This window comes from Peromyscus leucopus, chromosome 6 (genome assembly GCF_004664715.2).
Source record: "Peromyscus leucopus breed LL Stock chromosome 6, UCI_PerLeu_2.1, whole genome shotgun sequence".
In the NCBI taxonomy this organism is placed as follows: domain Eukaryota; kingdom Metazoa; phylum Chordata; class Mammalia; order Rodentia; family Cricetidae; genus Peromyscus; species Peromyscus leucopus.
The window spans coordinates 12,955,027-12,977,550 of NC_051068.1; the positions used below are offsets into that span (position 1 = coordinate 12,955,027).

At 42.8% G+C, this 22,524-nt stretch overlaps 1 protein-coding gene across 2 annotated transcripts in view; it reads left to right on the plus strand.

The window, feature by feature from the left end:
• Usp13 (ubiquitin specific peptidase 13) overlaps nt 1-22,524 on the plus strand; it is a 123,710-nt gene that overhangs the window by 45,384 nt on the left and 55,802 nt on the right. For both annotated transcript variants that reach the window (XM_028872663.1, XM_028872665.1), the window contains exons 6-8: nt 121-305; nt 12,033-12,127; nt 14,786-14,973. In XM_028872663.1, the coding sequence (XP_028728496.1) occupies nt 121-305; nt 12,033-12,127; nt 14,786-14,973 (468 nt within the window). The remainder of the gene's footprint in view (nt 1-120; nt 306-12,032; nt 12,128-14,785; nt 14,974-22,524) is intronic.

Sequence of the window (22,524 nt, forward strand, 5' to 3'; positions counted from 1 at the left end):
GCACTGTCCTGGGGTGAGAACCCGGGGAAGGGCTGCCTGTAGGAGATGCTGTTTGTTTTTCACACATCAGTGTGTTTCTGATGTGTTAGCTGTTCTGACTGTTCTCTGGTGCCTTTCTAGCGGCTGGAAGTGTGCCCGGTGCGACCTGCGGGAGAACCTCTGGCTGAATCTGACTGACGGCTCTGTTCTGTGTGGGAAGTGGTTTTTTGACAGCTCAGGGGGCAATGGCCATGCACTGGAGCATTATAGAGACATGGGCTATCCTCTGGCCGTGAAGCTGGGCACCATCACACCCGATGGGGCAGGTGAGTGTGGCTTTGCATGACTGGCATCTCACATTAGTCAGCACAGGTCTGAGACCTGGGCTTTGCCTCTCATTAATTGTGGTATGAGTGCTTGAGATTCCTCATCCTCGGAATGTTGATGGAGCTTCTCTTGTGTTTATTCACGAGCTTAAAGCCTTTAGCCCAGCGGTGTTCAGTAAGGTGTGAGTAAAATTATCTCACGGCTGAGGGGACCCGAGCAGGAAAAAGGATCTAGGAAGTGGATGTGCATATTGAATCCTCTGTTAAGATGGCGGAAGACAACCCTAGAATCACTGTGGACATTATTAGTACCATTCAGGGAAGAGTGATAACATGAGAAATCAGTGGGGCTGTAGAGGTACCTGGCTCAGTGGTAAAGATGATGCATCCAAGCCTGACAACCTGATTACTGAACAGTCTGATCCCGAGACTCACATGGCAGAAGGAGAGAGAACTCCTACATGTTGTCCATATGTATGCTGTGGCACGCAAGAGTGTGTACCTGCAGATGTGTGTATGTGTAATAACAAGAACATTTTCCTGTGCTTCGAGCCCCAGCAGTGATGGTTCTCATACCTTCAGAAGGTTCAGCTCCCCGGACAGCCAGCTGTGCTGTCCCTCTCTGCTCTCAATCCATCTTCTTTAAATGGTTGGCTTTGGACCACATCTGTACACCACATTCATCCCTCCCATTTTGTGATGGAAAAGGGAAGTAATACCAGGTCAGACACAAAACTTAAACACTGAACAGTGGCCATGAGGACCCGTCATCTTGCCATCCTGGAAACAGTTTTTAGCCTCACATCTAGAGCAGCAACCAGCCCTGGTGTCTCCATCTTTTCAGCTTTTGTGTCTCTTTCCTCTCTGTTCTAAGCTGTGATGATGTCTGTCTGTAGAAGAGTAAAGACACCTGTCTTCTCTCTTTCCTCTTTGTGGTTTTCTGTGATGAGTTAGCTTCCCTCAGCGTTCATTGGCCAAAGTCTTCCTACTCAAGAGTTGGTCTTCAAGTCTGACCATTGCTTTCCTATGAGCTTAGTTTCCCATTCATTTTATGGTTGAGGGCTAGCAGTTAGGTTGTATTAGGATTCTTTTATTTTACATTTTGGAGAATTTTCTTACTTCCAGATTTCATAGAATGGTATTATTATTATTATTATTATTATTATTATTATTTTGAGACAGTCTCACTGTATATCTGGATGGCCTCAGACTCACTAAGTAGTTAGACTGGCCTCAGACTTGTCATTCTCATCAGGAAATTATTTGAACTCATAATTTGAACAGAGAAAAGTAGTTACAAAATTATGAATTGCAGGTATGAAACATTTTCCATCCAAGTGAGTGGCTCTTTAAGCAAGTCTTATTCTGAGTGTTCTGGGACTTAAAGAGAAATTCAGGCCATGCATTGGGGGGTCCACAATGCAATGATACTGACACATGATGGCCAACACTGTAACAATACCGCCTGATGGGTAATGAGTACCCAATAATGGGGAAACCGGATACAGAAAGCCTTCTCTGTGTTCTTTAGGGGTTTACAGAAAAGTGTGCAATTCAGGAATTTGTGATGATTTGAATGAGAAATGTCTCCTATAGACTCATGAACGTGAACACTTGTTCCTCTGTTGCTGGCGCTGCTTGGGGAGGTTATGGAACTTTTAGAACACAAGTCTTGCTAGAGGAAGTGTGTCACTGGTAGTGGGCTTTGAAAGTTTATATAGCCTTGCTTTACTTCCAGTTCACTCTTGCTGCTTCCTCTGTGAGGTTGAGATGTGATCTCTCAGTTTTCTACTCTGCACACCTGTTGCCATGCCTCCCTCACCATTATAGATTAGCCCTATGGAACCATAAATCCAAATAAACCCTTCCTTCTCTAAGTTGCCTTGATCATGATATTTTATCATTACTAAAAAGCAATTACTGCAAGAAGAGAACATTACAGCTGAGACTTTCCTGTGTTCTGTGCCATCTCGGGCAGTGTTTTATAGAGCCATGAATTAGGGTTATTATTGCTGTGGTGAAACACTGCAAACAAAAGCAAACTGGATAGAAAAGGGTTAATTTGGCCTATGTTTCCACATCACTGTTCATCACTGAAGGAAGTCAGGACAGGAACTCACGCAGGGCAGGAACCTACAGGGAGGAATTGATGCAGAGGTCATGGAGGGATGCTGCTTACTAACTTGCTCTTCATGGCTTGCTCAGACTGCTTTCTTATAGAAGCCAGGACCACCAGCCCAGGGATGGTACCACCCACAATGGGCTGAGCCCTCCCACATCAATCACTAATTAAGAAAACACCCTAAAGGCTTGCCTACAGCTTGATATTATGGAGGCATTTTCTTAGTTGAGGTTTCTTCTTCTCTGATGGCTCTAGCTTTTGTTTAGTAGACAAAATTAGTCAGCAGAGACCAGTATATAAGAAACTCAGTTCTCAGAACAACCTGACTGTGATGGTTTCTCTCGTCAACTTGACAGGACCTAAAATCACCTATGACGTGTTTGTGAGGGGTTTCTAGCTTGGGTTAATTTACTGGGAAGAGTGACTCTGAATGGGACCACCCTACAGGTCCCAAACTACAGAACAAGGAGAAAGCAGGCTGAGCGGAAGCATTCATCCCTGTCTGCTTTCTGAGTGCGGATGCCACATGACCAGCTGTCTCACACTCCTGCTGCCTTGACTCCCTCACCCTAGTGGAACCATAAAAATAAAAATAAATCTTTCCTCCTTAGGTAACATGTGTCAGGTGTTCTGTCACAGTAGCAACAGCATCAACACTTCACCTAGCTACAAATGTGGGTTGTTTACAATTCTAATGTGTAACAGGAGATCCCACAGAGCATTGCATCTGGCTTGGATTCCAGATTGTTAGCACCTAGGCTTTGAACTGCCTTGTGTGATGTTACCTTTTGTTACTGATACCTTTTGTTTGAAGTGTTTGAACCTTAGCTGAGTCCTTCCTGAAGGGTTCAAGGCCTTATTAAAAGGGGACTTGGAAAACCAAGAGTTCTTGTGACTGAGAATTGCTCAGGCATTTGGTTCCTTCAAGACTCCAGATAAAAGGTTTTGGTTCATAGAAATTGACTTGCTAAGGTGTAAATTGTGTAATAAAAAAGGCCTTTTGTGAAGCAATGGGCAGTGAGTTCACCAGAAGCTGGCTCCCTTGCTGCTCTGCTGCTGGGGCATGTCTTTCTGTATGCTGTGAATATATGTTGTTCCCATTGGTTAATAAATAATTAACTGCTTTGGCCTATGGCAGGGCAGCTTCGAGGGAGATGGGAAAGGAGAGAGACAGGAAAGAGAAAAGCAGAGTCTGGGCAGACGCAAGCCAGCTGCCCAAGGAGCAACATGTAATGGGATGCAGGTAAAGCCATGGAACATGTGGCAAAATATAGAATAATAGAACAGGTTGATTTAAGATATAAGAGCTAGCTAGCAAGAGGCCTGCCATAGACCATACAGTTTGTAAATAATATAGGGCCTCTGAATGATTATTTTATAAGCAGCTGCAGGACTGTGGGGTCTGGCAGGATTGGAGAAAACCTTCCGACTACATTTGGCACCCAATGTGGGGCATGAACCCACGACCCTGAGATTAATCATGCTCTACTGACTGGGCCAAAATTCACCCTGGAGTGACCCTAACTCTTCCATAGACCTGCACAAAATAGAACACCCACACTAATAGTTTGAAGTAAGGGTTATGCCTCACTCATCTTGGGATTCTCTACAAAATCTTAGGTGTATTAGGCACAAATATTTTTGTTAACCAACTGGTAAATAAGTATTTAAATAATTAGCTTCCATTTAAGTGGGTCTGTCATGATAACACAGGTTAATTCTCTTTCCTGTGTATCTTTTAAATTCATTTATTTAGTGTGTGTGTTCATGTGTACAGATGCAGTGTGCATATGTGTGCATGTGTGTTGAGACCAGAGGTCATCCTTGAGCATGGTTCTTTAGGCTCCATTGCTGTTTTTTTGAGACATAGCTTCTCTTTGGCCTGGAGCATGCTGATTGGGCCAGACTGCTGACCAGTGAACTCAGTCATCTTCCTGTTTCTTCCTCTCCGCTGTTGGGATTACAGCTCCATGCCACCATGCTTGGCTTTTTTTTTTTTTTTTACATGCATCTAAGGATCAAACTCAGCTCCTCATGCTTGTGTGGAAAGCACTCTACTGGCTAAGGCATCTTCCCAGCCCCAAGGTTCTCTTTTAAAGTTGTCATCATTTCAACTACATTGGAGTTATAACTAGAGTGACATCATTTCTCATGCACTAGAGGTGTATGAGAACACCCCTTCCAACAAATCCTGGATGACTTTGGGTGTAATGAGACTTTCTCTGTTCTACCAGCCAGCCCCCAAATAATGACATGGAGACTTGTTCATTATGAAAGCTTGGCCTTAGCTTAGGCTTGTTTTTAACTAGCTCTTATAACTTAAATTAACCCATTTCTATTAATCTATTTTCTATCATGTACTGCCCATCCTGCTTCCCCTGTGTCTTCTCGAGTCTCTGGCTTTCTTCTTCTCTGAGTCCTTTCTATCGCCAGTAGTCCCTCCTAACCTCTTCCTAGCTATTGGCTGTTCTGCTTTTTATTATACCAATCACAGCAATACATTTTCACACAGTGCACAAATATCCCCCAACATTTGGGAATCATTAAAAATCCTTGCTGATCTGCCATCTTACTTGAATTTGCTTTTCTATGGAGGTCAAACAGTTTTCATTATATTCTTTATTTGATTTTTTTTTTTTTTTGAGGTAAGTTCTCATGTAACCCTGGCTAACCTTGAACTCCTGACCATCCTGCCTCTAAATTTGAGTGTTGGAATTATAGGCATGTACCACACACCTAGCTTTTCATTATATTCTTGGATATTTGTGGTTTTTTTTTTTTCCTGAAAATTTTAGACTAGCTTTTTTTTTTTTTTTTTTTTTTCTTTCTGATACAAGGTCTTGGTTGTATATATAGCCCAGGCTGGCCATGAACTCACTCAGTAGCCCAGGAAGTCCTGAACTTGTGATCCTCCTAGTCTTCAATTATAGATTGTAATATGAATCTTAAAAGGTCTTATTAATAAAAACAAACCCAGTGTCAGTTATTGGGGTGAATGCTGGGAGATCAAAGCAGCAGAACAAGCCACAGCTAACCTCACCTCACCAGTTTCTCAGCTGATCCTGTTTCCTCAGACTGGAAGCCTCTGTGACCTCATTCGAGTGGATCTCAGCTGAACTGCTGCTCAGAAGCCTTAAGCTTAAGCATGCTCTAGTTCCTGGTCTTCACGCCTTATAAACCTTTTTGCTTCCTGCCATCACTTCCTGGGATTAAAGGTGTGTGTCATCATGCCTGGCTGTTTCCAGTGTGGCCTTGAACTCACAGAGGTCCCAATGGATCTCTGTCTTTGGAATGCTAGGATTAAAGATGTGAGTGCCACCATTTTCTGGCCCCTATGTCTATCTAGTGGCTGTTCTGTTCTCTGACCCCAGATAAGTTTATTAGGATACACAATATATTGGGGGGCACAATATCACCACAATAGATATAGGCTGCCACAGGTAGCATCTTAGGGTCTTTTCTTATCAGTATATATATGTAGGTATTTTTTATTAGGTTTTATGGATTCTTTCTATTATTATCTGTCATAGCTGTTGTAAAGGTCGAGTACTGGAGAACTTTGAGGGTTGGTCTTACAGGGCAGCCAAGGTTATTTGAATACATAGTCTTAAGTCTTTCATGTAGAGTCCAACACTCTGGGGAGTGCAGCAAGCCTCTTGTGTGCCCCACATGAGACTTTCTGAATTCATACTTTAGGAAAAGGATCAGCCTTTGATTTCTTGTGTTTGTTGTATGTCAGTGGCTCTCATCCTGTGAGCCAAGACCCCCTTGGGGGATTGAACAGCCCTTTCATAGGGCCCCCTAAGACCATCAGAAACACAGATATTTACATTATGATTCATAACAGTAGCAAAATTACAGTTATGAAGTAGCAATGGAATAATTTTGTGGTTGGGAGTTACCACCACATGAAGAACTATATTGAAGGGCCACAGCTTTAGGAAGGCTGAGAACGCCTGTGTTGGTTTGGGCCACAGCTTTAGGAAGGCTGAGAATCACTGCTGTGTGGTGTTGGTTTGGGTCACAGCTTTAGGAAGGCTGAGAACCCCTGCTGTGTGGTGTTGGTTTGGGTCACAGCTTTAGGAAGGCTGACCACCCCTGCTGTGTGGTATTGGTTTGGGTCACAGCTTTAGGAAGGCTGGCCACCCCTGCTGTGTGGTGTTGGTTTGGGCCACAGCTTTAGGAAGGCTGACCACCCCTGCTGTGTGGTGTTGGTTTTCCTAAAGTCTTTGTTCAGTCTCTCATTTCCTGTTAGTTGTGGGTTGCAGCAATCAATGCTTGTTCCCTTACATCTTTTTAATAGGTGGCTTCCCCTTATATCTTTTAAAATAGATGGTTAGCTTCAACTTTCTACTTCTTTATAAGCCAAATACATTCCTAACAATGCAAGTTTCTTTAAGGGTTCAGTATTGAGTCTTTAGGATGTTGAAGCATGGAAGACACAGTGCCTGCTGTGTGGGATTTGGGTTACACTCTGGGGCAGATAATTTTGCTGAGGGACAGGGTGACTAAGGAATGGTTTTCTCCACTCAGTAGGTCCTCATGCTAATTTGTGAAAAAGACAGTCTCAAAGTCAGGACATTTGTTTTTTTTTAGGTCATAATGAGAACCACTACTGCAAATCTGTGGGCTGTTTATGTCAACTCAACCAGTACATTCTTTCCCTGTGGGAGCTGAATTATATTTAGAAGATTGCTAGGTGGACATGGAATCTAAGGTTGTGTATTCAAATATCCAGTGGTATCCTGGTCTGTCCACCCTGGTTCCTTTCCCAGTGACATTGTACCTGCTCAGCGAGACCCTCTTCATTCATAAGGCCTCTGCTTAGGGTTTTGTTTTCTCAAGAAGCCCTGACCCACCAGCCTAGGCCAAAATGATGGCACGTTTCACACAAATGAACCCGTATCCAGTTCCACTCCGGGTCCCCATGGGTACAGCACAAACAAAACAAGAACCAAATCACCACACAAACAAACCAAGCTCCCCTGTGTGGGAGGAGACGCCCTTTGGCCAAGCCAGGAGGGTTCTTGTCAGGAAGGGAGTAAGATGAGCTGGAGGTGGGAGAGGGTTGTATTAATCCCGTCATGGAAGCGGCTTGTTTACCTGGGAAGGTACTTCTGTGCCAGATGACTGCACACAGACAGTCCAGATGCCCAAGGCAGCTGCAGACTGGTTCATCTCACTGACTGTGCCAGCAGCATGGCTCCTCACCTGGGCCTTCCTTCTTTGGCTCTTTTCATCCTTGACCTGGACATAAGCTCCCTCTTGTCTCTCACAGCCTATAGGGTCTGAATCAAGGCTTTGATGACTTCATATTAGCTTTAACCTGGCCTGTCCTCTTCTGGTGTGCTGGACGCACCTTGTGCTGCTTCCCAGCAGAGCTGTTACAGGGTCCTATGGCAGTTAGGTTAGAGGGGGTAACCGGGGACAGTGGGGCCTGGACAGCATCTCTGTTGTCCTCTAGTGCTGCCGTCTGCATAGTAGTCGCTGTAAGGATTTGTGCAGTGAACGAATAGAGGAAAGATGCTCCTCATTTGTACGATTGACGGCTTAGTCTCAGCAGGCCTCCTTTCCTGACTTCAGTGCGGGTTTTGCCTGCCCTGGGGATGGCCATACGTCGTCAGTACATCCATTTTGTGTTTAGTTTTCTAGTGGAATTGCTGGCACAGCCTCTCATTTCTCTTTTCTGTGGGATACAGGTAGCTCTTGATGAGGGGTGTGCCTCTGTGGACCAGCATGCATTTCCTCGGCCTTTTGTTCCCTTGGTGTCCGACAGGGTCTCTAAGTTGGGAGCCCAGCAGTGGGACTACCTGGTTCCTTCCTGAGCATGAGAGCTTCCTTGAGCTTAAGAGCGTAGACCACACAAATGAGCCTTCTCTAAAATGGTGTCTGTGGTTCTTCACCACATTCCAGCATGACTTCCAAGACTGTTTTGGGATATTAGACTTTACATTCATGAGACCAGGGGCCCTGCTTATTTTACCCAATGTTGTACTTTCCTATCTGTGTGTATTTTGTGTTCAGTTGTGTTTGTTGACTGTAATGAATGGGTTGATCAATGTGGCTGGACAAGTTTGTCTAGAGGTCTATGAATCCTCAGAACGTATTATGTAAGATAATTGTTTTAGTTGTGGGAATTACTTACAAAGTTAAAAACAAAACAAAACAAAAGAGTCTCATGTAACCCGAGCTGGCCTCGAACTTTCTATGTAGCTAAGGATGACCTTGAACTCCTGAGGCCCTTTTCTGCCGCTTCCTCCCAAGTGCTGTGATTGCAGGTATGTGGCACTAGGCCCGGTTTATGCAGTGCTGAGGAACACACCTAAGGCTTTTTCTCGCTAGGCGAGCATGCTAGCAACTGAGAGACACCGCCAGGCCATGTGTATATTTTTCAGTTAGAATACTACAATCAATGTGAAAAATAGAAAAAGGTAAAATAAATCTTTCTATTCAGGTGACACACGGTTACTGTTTTGGTTATTTCTCACAGATCCTTTTCTTTTTCACACCTCAGTGCCATGTCCATGTCTGCTGCCAGCCTGCTCCTTCACTGTCCTTTCAACCTGTAACCTGCTTCTCCCGTGCATGGGGCGTGCCTACGCCAACTTTCTCCTTTATCTTTTGTGTGGATTGAAACCTCTGGCTCTTTGGCTTATCTTATCCTTGAACTGGAACCCGGAGAGTCACCACTCAGCTCATACTGAGCACTGTCTGTTCTACCCAGAAGCCTCTCCCTGGGCTTCAGCACTGCCGTTTCTGACTCAGGTTTTATGCCATGGCAGGGAGTGTGGAAGCATCCTGACTTCCTAGCAATACTTACATGCTAGGATAGTTCTTGATAGTTCCACGACAGTTTTGCTAAGCTGAACTGGGAGAGAGCGTGAATTTCCCAGTGAAAACACAGAGGGCAGCAGCGCTCACCCCTGAAGACATCCTGTGTCACTTGTACAGATCTTCATCATTGCCACAGGAGGATCAAGTTCATGTTCAGTTTCTGGTATTGAACTCCCTAAATTGTTTTTGCTATTGGCGTAAGAAATGACTATCATATTTGATGAAATCACATGGTATCTTTGGACATTTAGCCACCTGAGGTAGGAAATGGTGTTTTCTTAATGTGAGAAAACCTAGTAGGTTAAGAACCACCAGAGGCAGTGTGGTTTTCACTTGTTTCAGGATCCCGGGGCATTGTCGCTGAGGGTGGGGGTGGGGGCAGGGTGGGAGTGAGGTGATCCTAGCAGTTTCATTATTTTCTTTTCTCTCTCCTTTTTTTTTTTTGGCTTTTCGAGACAGGGTTTCTCTGTGTAGTTTTGCACCTTTCCTGGATCTCACTCTGTAGCCCAGGTTGGCCTTGAACTCACAGAGCTCCACCTGGCTTTGCCTCCTGAGTGCTGGGATTGAAGGCGTGCGTTACCACTGCCCGGCCTTCATTATTTTCTAATAGAGCTGTGACTTAAGCTTTCAAAGTCTCACCGGTTGAAGAGAGTAGAATAGCAGTGCTGTAGGACGGTCATTTTTCACATTCTGCCAAGTATTTGATCTTTTCTATTTCTTCTCACTCATTGATTAAAAATGTTAGTGTGTGTGTGTGTGTGTGTGTGTGTGTGTGTGTGTGTGTGTGTGTATTTAAATTTAAACCTTTTGGAAACTTGCTGTTTCTACTCTTTTCCAGAATCTTTTCACTTCCTTTGTGGGTTTTCGGCACTCTTCCTCTACTTCTGTCTTTGTGATAAAGTCTTTTCCTGTTGTGAGCCTTTTACCTTTCACACAGAGGCAGGCTCCTTTACGCCTTAGGATCCAGAGGCCACTACTCTCTCGAAACTGCCTGAATTGAATTGGGGATTTCATCTTTTCCTTTTGCTTTCGAGAATACTTGAATTATAGTTCAGCAGACATCAGTGAAGGCTGCTACCCACAATACAAAGTGTAGGGAGAAATCTCTATAACAGTCAATCTGTTTGTGATAGGAAGGCCAACTCCCTTTGCCACAGTGGGTCGGAGGATCATCCTAGCATCATAGCATCTACATAGTTTCCCTCTGTCAATCCTCCAGTGTCCCAACTAGTAAAAAAACTCCTTAGGCAGCCCTGAAGAGACTGCTCTAAAGGATGATGTCTTTGTATCTATTTTTCTTTCTTTTAGAAAAAGGTTTGTTTATTTATTATGTATACAGTATTGTGCCTACACCCTAGATGAGGGCACCAGATCTCATCACAGATGGTTGTGAACATCTGTTGCTGGGAATTGAACTCAGGACCTCAGGAAAGAGCAGCCAGCATTCCTAACCTCTGAGCTATCTCTCCAACCTCGTATCTATTTTTCTTAAAGCATTTTATTTTCCAAATTTAGAAGAAAAGAGACTGTGGTTTGGGGTCTCCATTCCTAGAATGTGCCTGGATGGCACCTCACCATCCATAGCCTGAGATACCTTGAATAGGCTGAGGTAGAAGGAAGGAGATGATGGGACAGGAGTGAGGCACTAGGGTTCTGGGCCACATGTGAGACGTGAGGCAATCAGTTAGCCTTTACTAGACTCTCCATGAGACACAGGAAATGTGCATTCTTCTCCCTCCTTGCATTACTCTCTCAGGACAGATAGGGTCCTACAATGCTTCTGAAACTTTGTGTCTCTGGGGTCTTGTTGGTAATGGAGAGTCTGCTTGGGTAAGTCTGGGGTGGAACATTTCCAAGGAGCCCTGACTCCTGGTCCACGGTCTGTGCATCTGATGGGGCTTTACCCAAAACATGTTATCCTGTGGGATATTAATATCCCGAGGCCAGACACTGCCCTCGAGCACCAGGGTGCCACAGGGGGAATAACATTTGAGACGTCCTCAGTCACTTGCCTCCTCAGTACAGGTGTGGGGCCTTTAGGGTAATCATGTGTCCATTTCCCTAGGTTCAGTGTGGACCTCAGAGTGAGCATATCTCTTCAGTCTGGGAGCTCATCTCTACCTTTTTAATAGTGTTATGGATGATGAGTTGATCATGTTGCCAACCTCAGTTCTGGTGTGAGTCCAGGGTGAGCATGCCTGCCTCCTCAGTTCTGATATGGGCTGCTGGGTGAGTGGCAGCCTTGGGAAGTGCATGGGTCTGCATTCCCACTTCCATTTCTCACTGGCTCTGTGACTCATAGACACTACGGCAAGAGAGAAGGGCAAATGGGCCAAAGGGTAGAGACAGGAGCCTGTCTGACCACATCTCACCATCCGGCTGTGCCTCAGGGCCTGGATATCCCGTCTACTCCAAGGGTCTTCTGCCCTGGCAGATGGCTGTCACTCTCCCCACCCCTTCTCGCTCTGCTTCCCAGCCTTAGAATTAGGCCCTCATGGGTATTGGTTATAAAGCCCAATGGTTAGGTCTTCATATTCATCTCATTTTAAGTTATCTTACCTTCAGCTGTTTTCCCCCACTTTGCTTTAGAAAACCCATTTTTCCTTAAGTCTTTGAAACTTTCTAGAGAATCGATGTGTGTTTAGAAAATATGTGTATTTATTACATCTATTTTTTATGGTCTACTCTTTGGTACACCCAGCCCTGCTGTAGGCTTAGTGTGCCTGGATGTCATGTACAGACCTTAGTGCTGTTTTCTCTTCACCCTCCAGATGTTTATTCTTTTCAAGAAGAGGGACCTGTTTTGGATCCTCATTTGGCCAAACACTTAGCCCACTTCGGGATCGACATGCTTCATGCGAACAGGGTGAGAACATTTTTGTCTCTAATTCTACGCTGTGTCTGTGATGGGTGGGTGGGGGGGATGGTCTCTGGTTTATTTAATATAGAATTCTACTGAAGTGCATCTTTACTTTATAGATTTTAATTGTTGCATTAGTTTGCTGAATTTAGTTGAATTTCCTAAAAGGAATGAGGGCTGCTGGGTAGTGGGTGGAGTAAACGATTGTAAACCTTGTAAACTTTGCTTCTCATTTGTTCTAACTTGATGCCATTCGAAGCGATGATGGAGCAGTTTTGCCTGTGAGGCCTGTGGTGTGAGGTTGTGTTTGCTCCCCTGCCCGGCCAGCACTCTGTATGCTCTCATGCTGCTGGGCTCTTTCTCATTAATGCCCATCTTTCCACTTTCTCACCCTTTCCTTTCTTCCTCTCTCAGATGGTTCCCTTCCTCCTCCTCTCCCCCTTACCTGCCTTTTTTGTTTACTGCATGTCCTTTGTTGTCCCCTTGTCTTGCTATTTGGGTTTTGTTTGTTTGTTTGCTTTTAGTTTTTGTGAGGGTCTCATGCAGCCTGGGCTGGCCTCCCACTGTGTAGCTGAAAGTGACCTTGAACTTCTGATCTTCCTGCCTTACCTCATGAGTTCTGGGATTACAAGTGTGCACCACTCCCAGGTTATGTGGTGCTGTGTAACTGGCTGTTTTATTTATTCTTTACTCTTTTGACTCTTTTGGGGGGCCTGCCACCCAGCTCCCAAATAAATACACACATGGAGTCTTATTCTTTCTTATGAATGCCTGGCCTTAGCTTTGCTAGCCAAACTTTTCTTAACTTAAATGATCCCATCTACCTTTTGCCTCTGGACTTTTACCTTTCTCTATTTCTCTGTGTATTTACTTCTTATTTGGTGTCTGGCTGTGTGGCTGGCTGGCTGGCCCTTTCTTTTCTTGCTCCTTCATCCTCTCTCCCCAGATTTCTCCTCCTGTTTATTCTCTCTGCCTGCCAGCCCTGCCTACCTTTTCTCCTGCCTTGCTATTGGCCATTCAGCTCTTTATTAGACCAATCAGGTGTTTTAGGCAGGCAAAGTAACACAGCTTCACAGAGATTAAAAACAAAATGCAACATAAAAGAATGCAACACATCTTTGCATCATTAAACATATGTTTTACAGCATAGGCAAATGTAACACATCTTAAAATAATATTCTACAGGAGTGCTGGGGATGGAACCTAGGACTGCATTCATGCTCTGCAAGCGTTTGAGCTGCACCCTTCATGTGTTTGTTGTGCCCAGATCGTAACCCCCAGAGAGACCACCAAGGATGAGCATACCAGAATGCAAAAGCAAGGTTTATCTGTTACAAGTCATGACAGGGAACTCAACTCAAGCCATCTCAAGTGAGGCAGGGAAGAGTTACTCTTTCTTGGGGAAGTTAGTTTTTATAGGCAAAGCCCATAAAATTTCTTAGAGGGGAGGGGGTTAGTACGGGTCCATCCTTGATTGGTCCAGTTTTTCCCGGGCCTGGACTTTATCTTTTTCTAGCTTATCTGTTTGCCCTGTCAGGAGTTTTACAACTCCTCTCCGGGGTCTGGTCATGTTATCTCCGGAGAGGGACATCTGGTGGTTAATTGGTTACCATCAGACATTCTGACTCTGTTCTTTTGTTCCTGGGGCTGGCGCCATCATTTCTGGGGACTTGAAACTGGCCTGGGTCTATCTATATTGAGATATCTTTGTCTAAGGCCCCCTTTTTGAGACAATAGAGTGAGGGTCTTGTTGTGCCTAGATCATGTCCCCAAAGCTACCACTGGAGACTTTAGGTACAGAATGCAAAAGTAAGGTGTTTTCTAAGTTTATAAGCCTCCAGGGAGGCTCTTCCAAATCTCTCACTCGCAGCAGGGAGGTTGGAAGGAGCGCTCCCCTTTCTTTGTGAGGCTAGTTCTTAAAGGCACAGACCATATAATTTATTTTAACCCGCCTCCCTTTTTAGTCTTTTGGTTGAATATCCTGACTGTGTTTTCCAAAGTCCGTGTAGCAGATACAGCCACCTGGGGAAAAGGGGTCTAAGTTCTTATCTACACTTAGGAATCCTGGTTTAAGCTTCTCTTTGTCTGTAGGGGATAGAGTGGGGGGTTTTACTGAGGTATCACATGTTGACTTCTTTTTTCTTATGCCTCCTATCTCTTTCCTTCTTGTTCTTTCTCTTTCCCAAAAAAACTAAACTGTGGTGTGAGGTTGTGTTTGCTCCCCTGCCCGGCCAGCACTCTGTATGCTCTCATGCTGCTGGGCTCTTTCTCATCTTTCCACTTCCTCACCATTTCCTTTCTTCCCTCTCTCAGATGGTTCTGAGAGACAAAAAAAAAAAAAAAAAAAACCAAAAAAAAAAAAAAAAAACAAACAAAAACCCCAAACCTTTTCATGTTTTAAAAAATTGTGGTAAAATATACATAAAATTGTTCTTTTAGCTAATCTTAAGTATACTGTTTTGTGACATTAAGTACATTTACATTCTTATGTAATCATCATTGTCTCTTAATATTTTTAAATAGATTGTTCATTTTCCCCATGTAATTTGAGGAAAATGGCAGAAACAACTATTGCATTAGAAATAATTAATTCATGGACATAAGTTTTGATTGTGAATCCCCTTTAAAGCCCTGTTCTGTTCTCTCTCTTTCATGATGTGTCAGACAGAGAATGGGCTCCGGGACAATGACATCAAGCCAAGAGTCAGCGAGTGGGAAGTGATCCAAGAGTCAGGGACTAAGCTGAAGCCGATGTATGGACCAGGGTACACGGGCCTGAAGAACCTGGGGAACAGCTGCTACCTCAGCTCTGTCATGCAGGCCATCTTCAGCATCCCCGAGTTCCAGAGAGCGTAAGTGGGCCCCACTGCTGATGGGCCACTGTGCTGCCAGTCTCTCTGGGCTAGTCCATCCTGTGTGATGGGGAAACCCATTGCTATTGCCTTGGGGATTCTGCTGCATCCTCCTGAACCCCGGGACAGTACCCTAGTACTACAGATGAGGTGAGAGGAAGAGTGCTTGGACACTGAGCAGCTCCACAGTCAGCCAGCCATCCTCATAGCACACCTGCCAGATCCTTTCTGTAGCTGGGCCAGTAGAGGGCTAGTGACCTGTGTGGTCAGCACCCATTCTCCAGAGGAGAATTCTGTGGAGAACTTTAGGTTATTACTTTTTATTACTGAGAGTGTAGTTTCCAGATAGTGGCCTGGGCTGCTAGGTGTGAGTCTGCAGTAAGGAAAAAGTACACATTGATCAAGCTCCTAGAGACTGGTGAAGTGATTTGATATCACTACATCTTATATGGGGCATGTCATATGTCCAGTTTGTTGGGTCTGGAGTCACACAATAATGGGGGACAGACCACCAAAGTCTATTAAACCAGAAGCAAACTTTATTTCAGAAAAATAAAAATAAAAAGTTAAAATTAAAATAAAACACTGCAGAGCACAAAAGCTTATCAGCTAGCTGAGACCACAGCCAATGCTGGAATTCTGGAGCTGTGGCAATGGAGGTGGATACTGGCCCCCTTTTATAGTATCAGGCATTGGGTACATGCTAGGAGTCACACAGAAACATCAGGCATGAGGTACATGCTGGGATTCACGTAGAAACAACTGTTAAAAGTTAACTTGGTCCAGGCAGTTGTTGGTTATAAGGGGGAAGGGGGTTAACAGTTCACCCTTGGCTGTTGACAGAGGAGCGGGCTGTAAAGCAGGCAGCCATTGTTAGCAGTTAATCTTTAGAGCTGATGACTGTCAGCTTTCATCTCTTAAGCTTATAATTTGATATTTTTATATTCCTGGACCCTTCATTCTCCCCTTGAGTTATAATCAGAATCAAACCTTTGATTCTTTTAGGTCTAAATATAAGCCAGATTATAATCTTGAATGATTTATATAAAATAATAACTTTAAGCTATATAATGACCTTTTGGCTCTGTATAAAGAAGATTAAATGTCTTATATTACTGTAGAATCATTTCAGTTAATCTATCAATTGATAACCCTGGGCCCATTTCCTTGGTATGCCAATGGGCATTATAGTTAGCTAATTTGACTCCCCTGTGTCAGGGAGTTTTCCTTTGAGTTGGCCTTTTTAGCCTGTTTTGGGAGCAGGGATGATGTATTCTCTTCTATAGCTTCTTCAGGCTGAATTGGGACGTAGTTGGTCAGGATTCAGGAAGGCTAAAAAAGGCTAGTCAAAGGTCAGGAGGGAATTTAGGAAGTGGGGCACTTAACAGAACCATATGATTTTACCCAGGTGGAGACAAGGAGCCTTCACACTGGCTGGGCTGGTCCATGTCAGCTTTTAGCAAGTCCAGAACAGTGCAGTCAGCAACTGAAGCTTGGAGTGTCTGTCAGCCAAGTGGAACCCTGTTGAGACAAACTTAAACTAGGAACAGAAGTTAAGATTTATGAACTTATTTGGAACCCTTAGGCCCATATCCTCAGGAGTCCCAAGACCAGGAGAGAGAGAGAGAAAAATATCATCTTTAGGAGTAAGCTGTACTCATCTGAGGTCCTTTCAACCTCTGTGAAGTGGATCTAGGTCTTCCAACTCTTTTAATCCTCTGAGGCCTACATAAACTATCTTACAAAATGACATAGAAGTTTTAGATACATTGGTATTACCAATCTGTACTGAAATCCATATTGTCGATAAAGCAGGTAATGAGTATCTGCAAAACAGCAGGAGTGGACTCATATCTTTGAGTCCCAACAAGAACTACAGATTTGAGTTAAAAACATGTGAAAGTCAGGTATAAATTGGACAGAGGGTTTTTTTTTTTTTTTTTATTTTTTTTATGAGAAGCACTTTTAGGTTTATATTTAGATATATTTAGATGACATCTAAAATAAATCTAAAATGTTGAGCTTGTGACTGAACAGTAAGTAATCATTGTCTTACCAGCTTATTAGAACTCTAATAAATGTAAATCTCTGAACTGTTATATCATAGAACAGGAGAACAATCTGAAACATTTTTTTTTATAATCTGTCATTTATTTATATCTTTATGACTTATATTTATATCTTAAATCATTTTTTGAGATTCTCAAAGCTTATAAGCTTTTATATCCTCAGACCTTTTTCTAGATCCATATTTAAAATCATTTTTTGAGATTCTCAAAGCTTATAAGCTTTTATATCCTCAGACCTTTTTCTAGATCTAAATTTAAACCTTTATGACTTATTTAAACTTTTCTATCTTAGAACATTCTCTTAAACATGAACTAACAAGCTGGCTATAGATCTGGTTGTCTAATGCTGTCAAGCTGACAAAGTTATAGCTAGCCTAGCCATCAGTACTATCAGAGATCTGAGAAGGATAAATTATATCTGAGTGCAGACCAAGCAGCTTCCAATTCTATAAATGACAGGGACCAGTCCATACCCAGATCTCCATAGTGTTGGAATCACAAGTATCAGAACAGCATCATCTTCTTCAGTCATCAAGCCCAGAAGGCACTTTGTTTCTTTCTTTTTTTTGGTTTTTCGAGACAGGGTTTCTCTGTGTAGCTTTGCGCCTTTCCTGGAGCTCACTTGGTAGCCCAGGCTGGCCTCGAACTCACAGAGATCCGCCTGGTTCTGCCTCCCGAGTGCTGGGATTAAAGGCGTGCGCCACCAACGCCCGGCGGCACTTTGTTTCTATGGAATAGGGAAACGGAAGACTGACCTTACTTTGTCCAGGCAAAAGGATGCAATCAATTCCAGTGTCCTGCTGCTTGTCCACAGTCTGGGCTGGGTCCTGGGGGCAGGCGTTGCATTATGGCATCTTGCCCTGTGGTCAGCGTTGCCATAATCCAGGCAGAGACCTTGTGGTACCCCATATGTAGGCTTCTTTGGAGACCTTGGGTCACTGCTAGGGTCTGGGGGTCTGTCTGATATAATAAGCTTTTAGATCAACATTTAAATGCCATATTCTGCAGATCTCTGAAGTATGAGGGCTGTCCAGGTATATCTGAATAGACAAACTTTGTTTCTATCTTGAAAATATATGCAAGGGACTGAGTAAAGCTTATCCCTATAAATAATTACATCAGTACTTACCATGACTACAATTAAAGAACTTGATTATTTATGATTGCTTATTTAGTTATGTTTTCTAACAGTCTACAATAAGTAGCCTTAAAAACAATGATTTTTGAAATGAATTTCTTCTAGTATTAAATACAGATTCAGTAAAGAAACCAAAACAAAATGCTGATATAGCAACATTAATATAAGTCAGTTAATCTAAATAGCTTAAGTTTAACAAATTTAGCAAAGACAAGGAGCTAGACAACATTCTTAGGCCTGAATGTACCTTGGGTAAGGAGAACATTCTCCAAATTAATGGTTTTCAACTTTTTCAATGCTATGTTATAACTGTGGTTTTGCCATTGTTGAATCTCAATGCAAACATCTGACATACAGGTGGTCCTAGGCTACCCCTGTAAAAGGCTTTTTGTTTGTTTGTTTTAATCCTTGAAGGGTCTAGACTCATGGAGTCCCTTTGTCTAGGTTGTTGTTGTCTTACTGCATCATAAGAAATGAACATCCTAGTTTCTGGTTAGTATTTGGTGTTCATGGCTGTGGCCTTAATTTTTAGTCTTTTATTTTAAGCCCAAATACTAACAATATAGAGCATTTTATAAACTGAAAATGTCCCATAGCCTTATAAACTTAAGTATTTTTAAAAATGTTCTTAAAAAGATTAAGATCTCTCAAATGTCTTTTTGCAATATCAAAAATAAAATACCTTTTTTTTTTTACTTAAAGAAGGGGAAAACATGGCATAACCATAATCTGTATAAAGTAAAACCAAGCTCCAGAGTGCAAACAATCTCAAAGTTCATTATTTGGGATTCATTTATAATTCTTTTGGTTCTTGTACTTAGAGTCCTAGCATTTCTAACACTGTTAAGATCCGTCATTGCAATTGGACTCTCTTTGGCACTCTAGCCCTGCCATATATTTGTAATCTTTAGTTGTTTTTTTATGATCCTTTATGTTTTTTAAACCATTATCATCTTATCATCTGCGTGACTCTTAAATTACAAAGTTTAGCTGTCAGAGCAAGGTACTTTTTTTTGTATAAAAGCATTGAGGTGCAGCTTGAATATTTATCAAGTACTTTATTTATTAGAGACATGTAGCCATTTATTTAAATTTTCTAGAAGCTTGTTGAACATTTGGCAATGACATAAATATTTAGGTGTAAATCTCTAAGTCAGCCTTTGTTAATCTGAATAGATCTTTATAACCTTAGTAAAAGATGGCTGCCAAAAGCCATGTATTTGTTTAAAACATGTTTTTTTAAAAACAATAATTATATGTATATATATATGCATACAGTGTTCTGTTTGTATGCATGTCTGCACACCAGAAGAGGGCACCAGATCTCATTATAGACGGTTGTGGGCCACCATGTGGTTGCTGGGAATTGAACTCGGGACCTCTGGAAGAGCAGTCAGTGCTCTTAACCTCTGAGCCATCTCTCCAGCCTGTGTACATATATGTATATATCTCTATGTTTAACATACACATTTTGTAGTGAAGAATCATTAGCTATTTTTAAAAAGAAGAAAATCAACCAGAATTAACCTAATATGGTCAAATTTTAAATTCAGTATTTGTAGGTATGAGAAACCATAACCAACATAGTTTATATCCCCTCTGGCCTTTTTTGTTGTTGTTGTTGTTTTCCACACAACATAGAAATTTTTACCAAAATCTTTCTTGTGGTTTCACTCAGTAGTCTACAATATATTGTATGGTTACAATATTTTAGATAAGAACAAAAATATATGCATACACCATAACAAGAATAATTTTAAATTTGTATCAACATTGTACTAATGTGAAACATCTGAAACCAGCAGTAGTTTTTTTTAAAATAATAATTGGATCTAAATTTATAAGCATATATATGCATAATTAAATACAGTTCATATATATATTTAAGTTTAAGCCATATATGTGCATATATATCTTAAACAAGAGTTGAATTAAATATATATAACCATGTATGGAACTTTAATTATAAGCCCTTTGTCATAAGCTTAAAGCCAAATTTTGTTATAAATTATATGGATTTAAATCATATTTCAAAAGCAATTTATAAATCTTGAGATATGAGTGTATAGTATAATTTAAGATGTTATTCTTATTATTTACCTTTATTATATCAGACCTAAGGACCAGAGCATCCAGAGGTACATTTTAAGTTTGGGCATCAAGTAAGGGCTGCAGCCAGTATATAGTGAACATAGTTGACATGTACATTTAGAAATAAGCATTTAGTGGCCACCTTCACGCATTCAAACCAGACAAAACTTTTCTTACTTTCCTCAGCTGAATTTTTAGGGGTGGGGGAGGCGGCAGGCTATTCCTGCCTCCCTGGGAGATCATCCAGGAGAAGCACTGGCTGGCAGTGGCCACCAGGGTGCCTGGCCTCATAGTCTCCTTTGTCTTCCCTTGCCAGGCTCCTCCTGGTATTCCAGGGACTGTGGTACCTGCAGCCGGGAGGGTCTTCTCCCTGGCCGCAGGCTGCTCCGAAGACTGGAGCGAGCTCAACTGCCTTGGGAAGCCTGGACTCCTGAGGTGGCAAAGGGCATGGAAGGGTGGCGAAAACTCCCTTTATGTTCCTGACATCCTGGAAATGAGAAAACACTGAAAGGGGCCTGAGGCTAGAGGACCTTGGCCCAGGGTAAACATTAATTTACTGACAGTCATCATAAAGAGACTGACCACAGGTGACAGGACAACAGAACAGAGGAGACATTCACAAGGCAGAATGCTGTGCTCAGGGACCTCGGAATGCCAACCAGTCCGGAAGGGCTGCAGATAAGCAACCGAACGGCCACAAGAGGGTTTGGGGTGTCCTCGTTCCCCTCCAGCTCAGAGGTCACTGGTGCGTCCACCTACGCTTATTGAGTTCCAGTCTCTCCTGACACCAGAAACCAGAACCAGAAACCTACTGATGGGCCAAAACCAGTAGAACAAGTTTGCCAGAGACTTGGGGTGCCCCCTGCCCAGAACCAGTATTTCTAGAGTTCCCCATACCGGCCACCAAAATGTTGGGTCTGGGGTCACACAATAATGGGGGACAGACCACCAAAGTCTATTAAACCAGAAGCAAACTTTATTCCAGAAAAATAAAAATAAAAAATTAAAATTAAAACACTGCAGGGCACAAAAGCTTATCAGCTGAGGCCACAGCTAATGTTGGAATTCTGGAGCTGTGGCAATGGAGGGGGGTACCAGCCCCCTTTTATAGTATCAGGCATGGGGTGCATGCTAGGAGTCACGTAGAAACAACTATTAAAAGTTAACTTTGGTCCAGGCAGTTGCTGGCTATAAGGGGGAAGGGGGAAAACAGTTAACCCCTGGCTGTTGACAGAGTTGCTGGCTGTAAAGCAGAGAGCCATTGTTAGCAGTTAACCTTTAGAGCTGATGCCTGTCAGCTTTTATTTATTAAGGTTATAATTTTATATATCTATATTCCTGGGCCCTTCACAGTTGTTTTTATAATAGCTATCATGTATCTGAGTTGGAAAATTTGACTCTTCAGGCAGACTCTGGACACACCGATTTAGGGGGCTTCCTAATTCCACAGGTACAAGGTGGCCGCTTCCCTGTGCCTCCCCACATACGTTGCTGTGTCTGTGGACATTTTCTGCATTGGGTTGTGCTTAGGACAGGAAGCCTCACAGCCCAGGATTCTAGAGTGGGCAGGTTTCCACACTGGGTTCAGTGTGGGAGAGGACATTCGTGTTGAGATAGACTGACCAGCAGAGAGCATGCCGGGAACAGCACAAGGCGGTATTTCTCCCACATGGAGCTGAAGCCCTCGTGGTTACATAGGGTATGTTAGGTCGGATAATCACCTTTTTCCTCTCAGAATTTGAGTACTTAGCCGTTCATTGCTGTTTTCTGGCTTTGAAAATATATTGTCAGTTTTCCACATGTACTTTTCCGCTTTCCAGTAAAGAATGAGCTATGTTATGTTTAGTGTGTGTGTGTGTGTGTGTGTGTGTGTGTGTGTGTGTGTGTGTGTGTGTGATTCAAGAGTAAACTCAGGGGTCTGGTATCTGGCCTGAGGCAACACACCAAGGCAGACGTTCGGTAATCAGTGTAAGAACATAGTTAGGTAGGTGTTCTATCCCATGAAGGCAAGGGAGAAGGCAGTCATGGGGGGTGGGAAAGAGGGGCAGGAAGTTTGAAGTTCTAGCTTGGGGAACTTTTTCATAGGCATGTACTATGGATCATATTATTTTCATAAATTCTTACCCATGTTTCTGTCTTTTATCATCTCTTGAGTATGGGCTAATGTAAGTTTGTCTTACATGGTGTATACTTCAAGGTTTCTTTCTGAAGTGCTTGTAAAATGCCCTTCTGGAAGGTGGCATATAATTATTA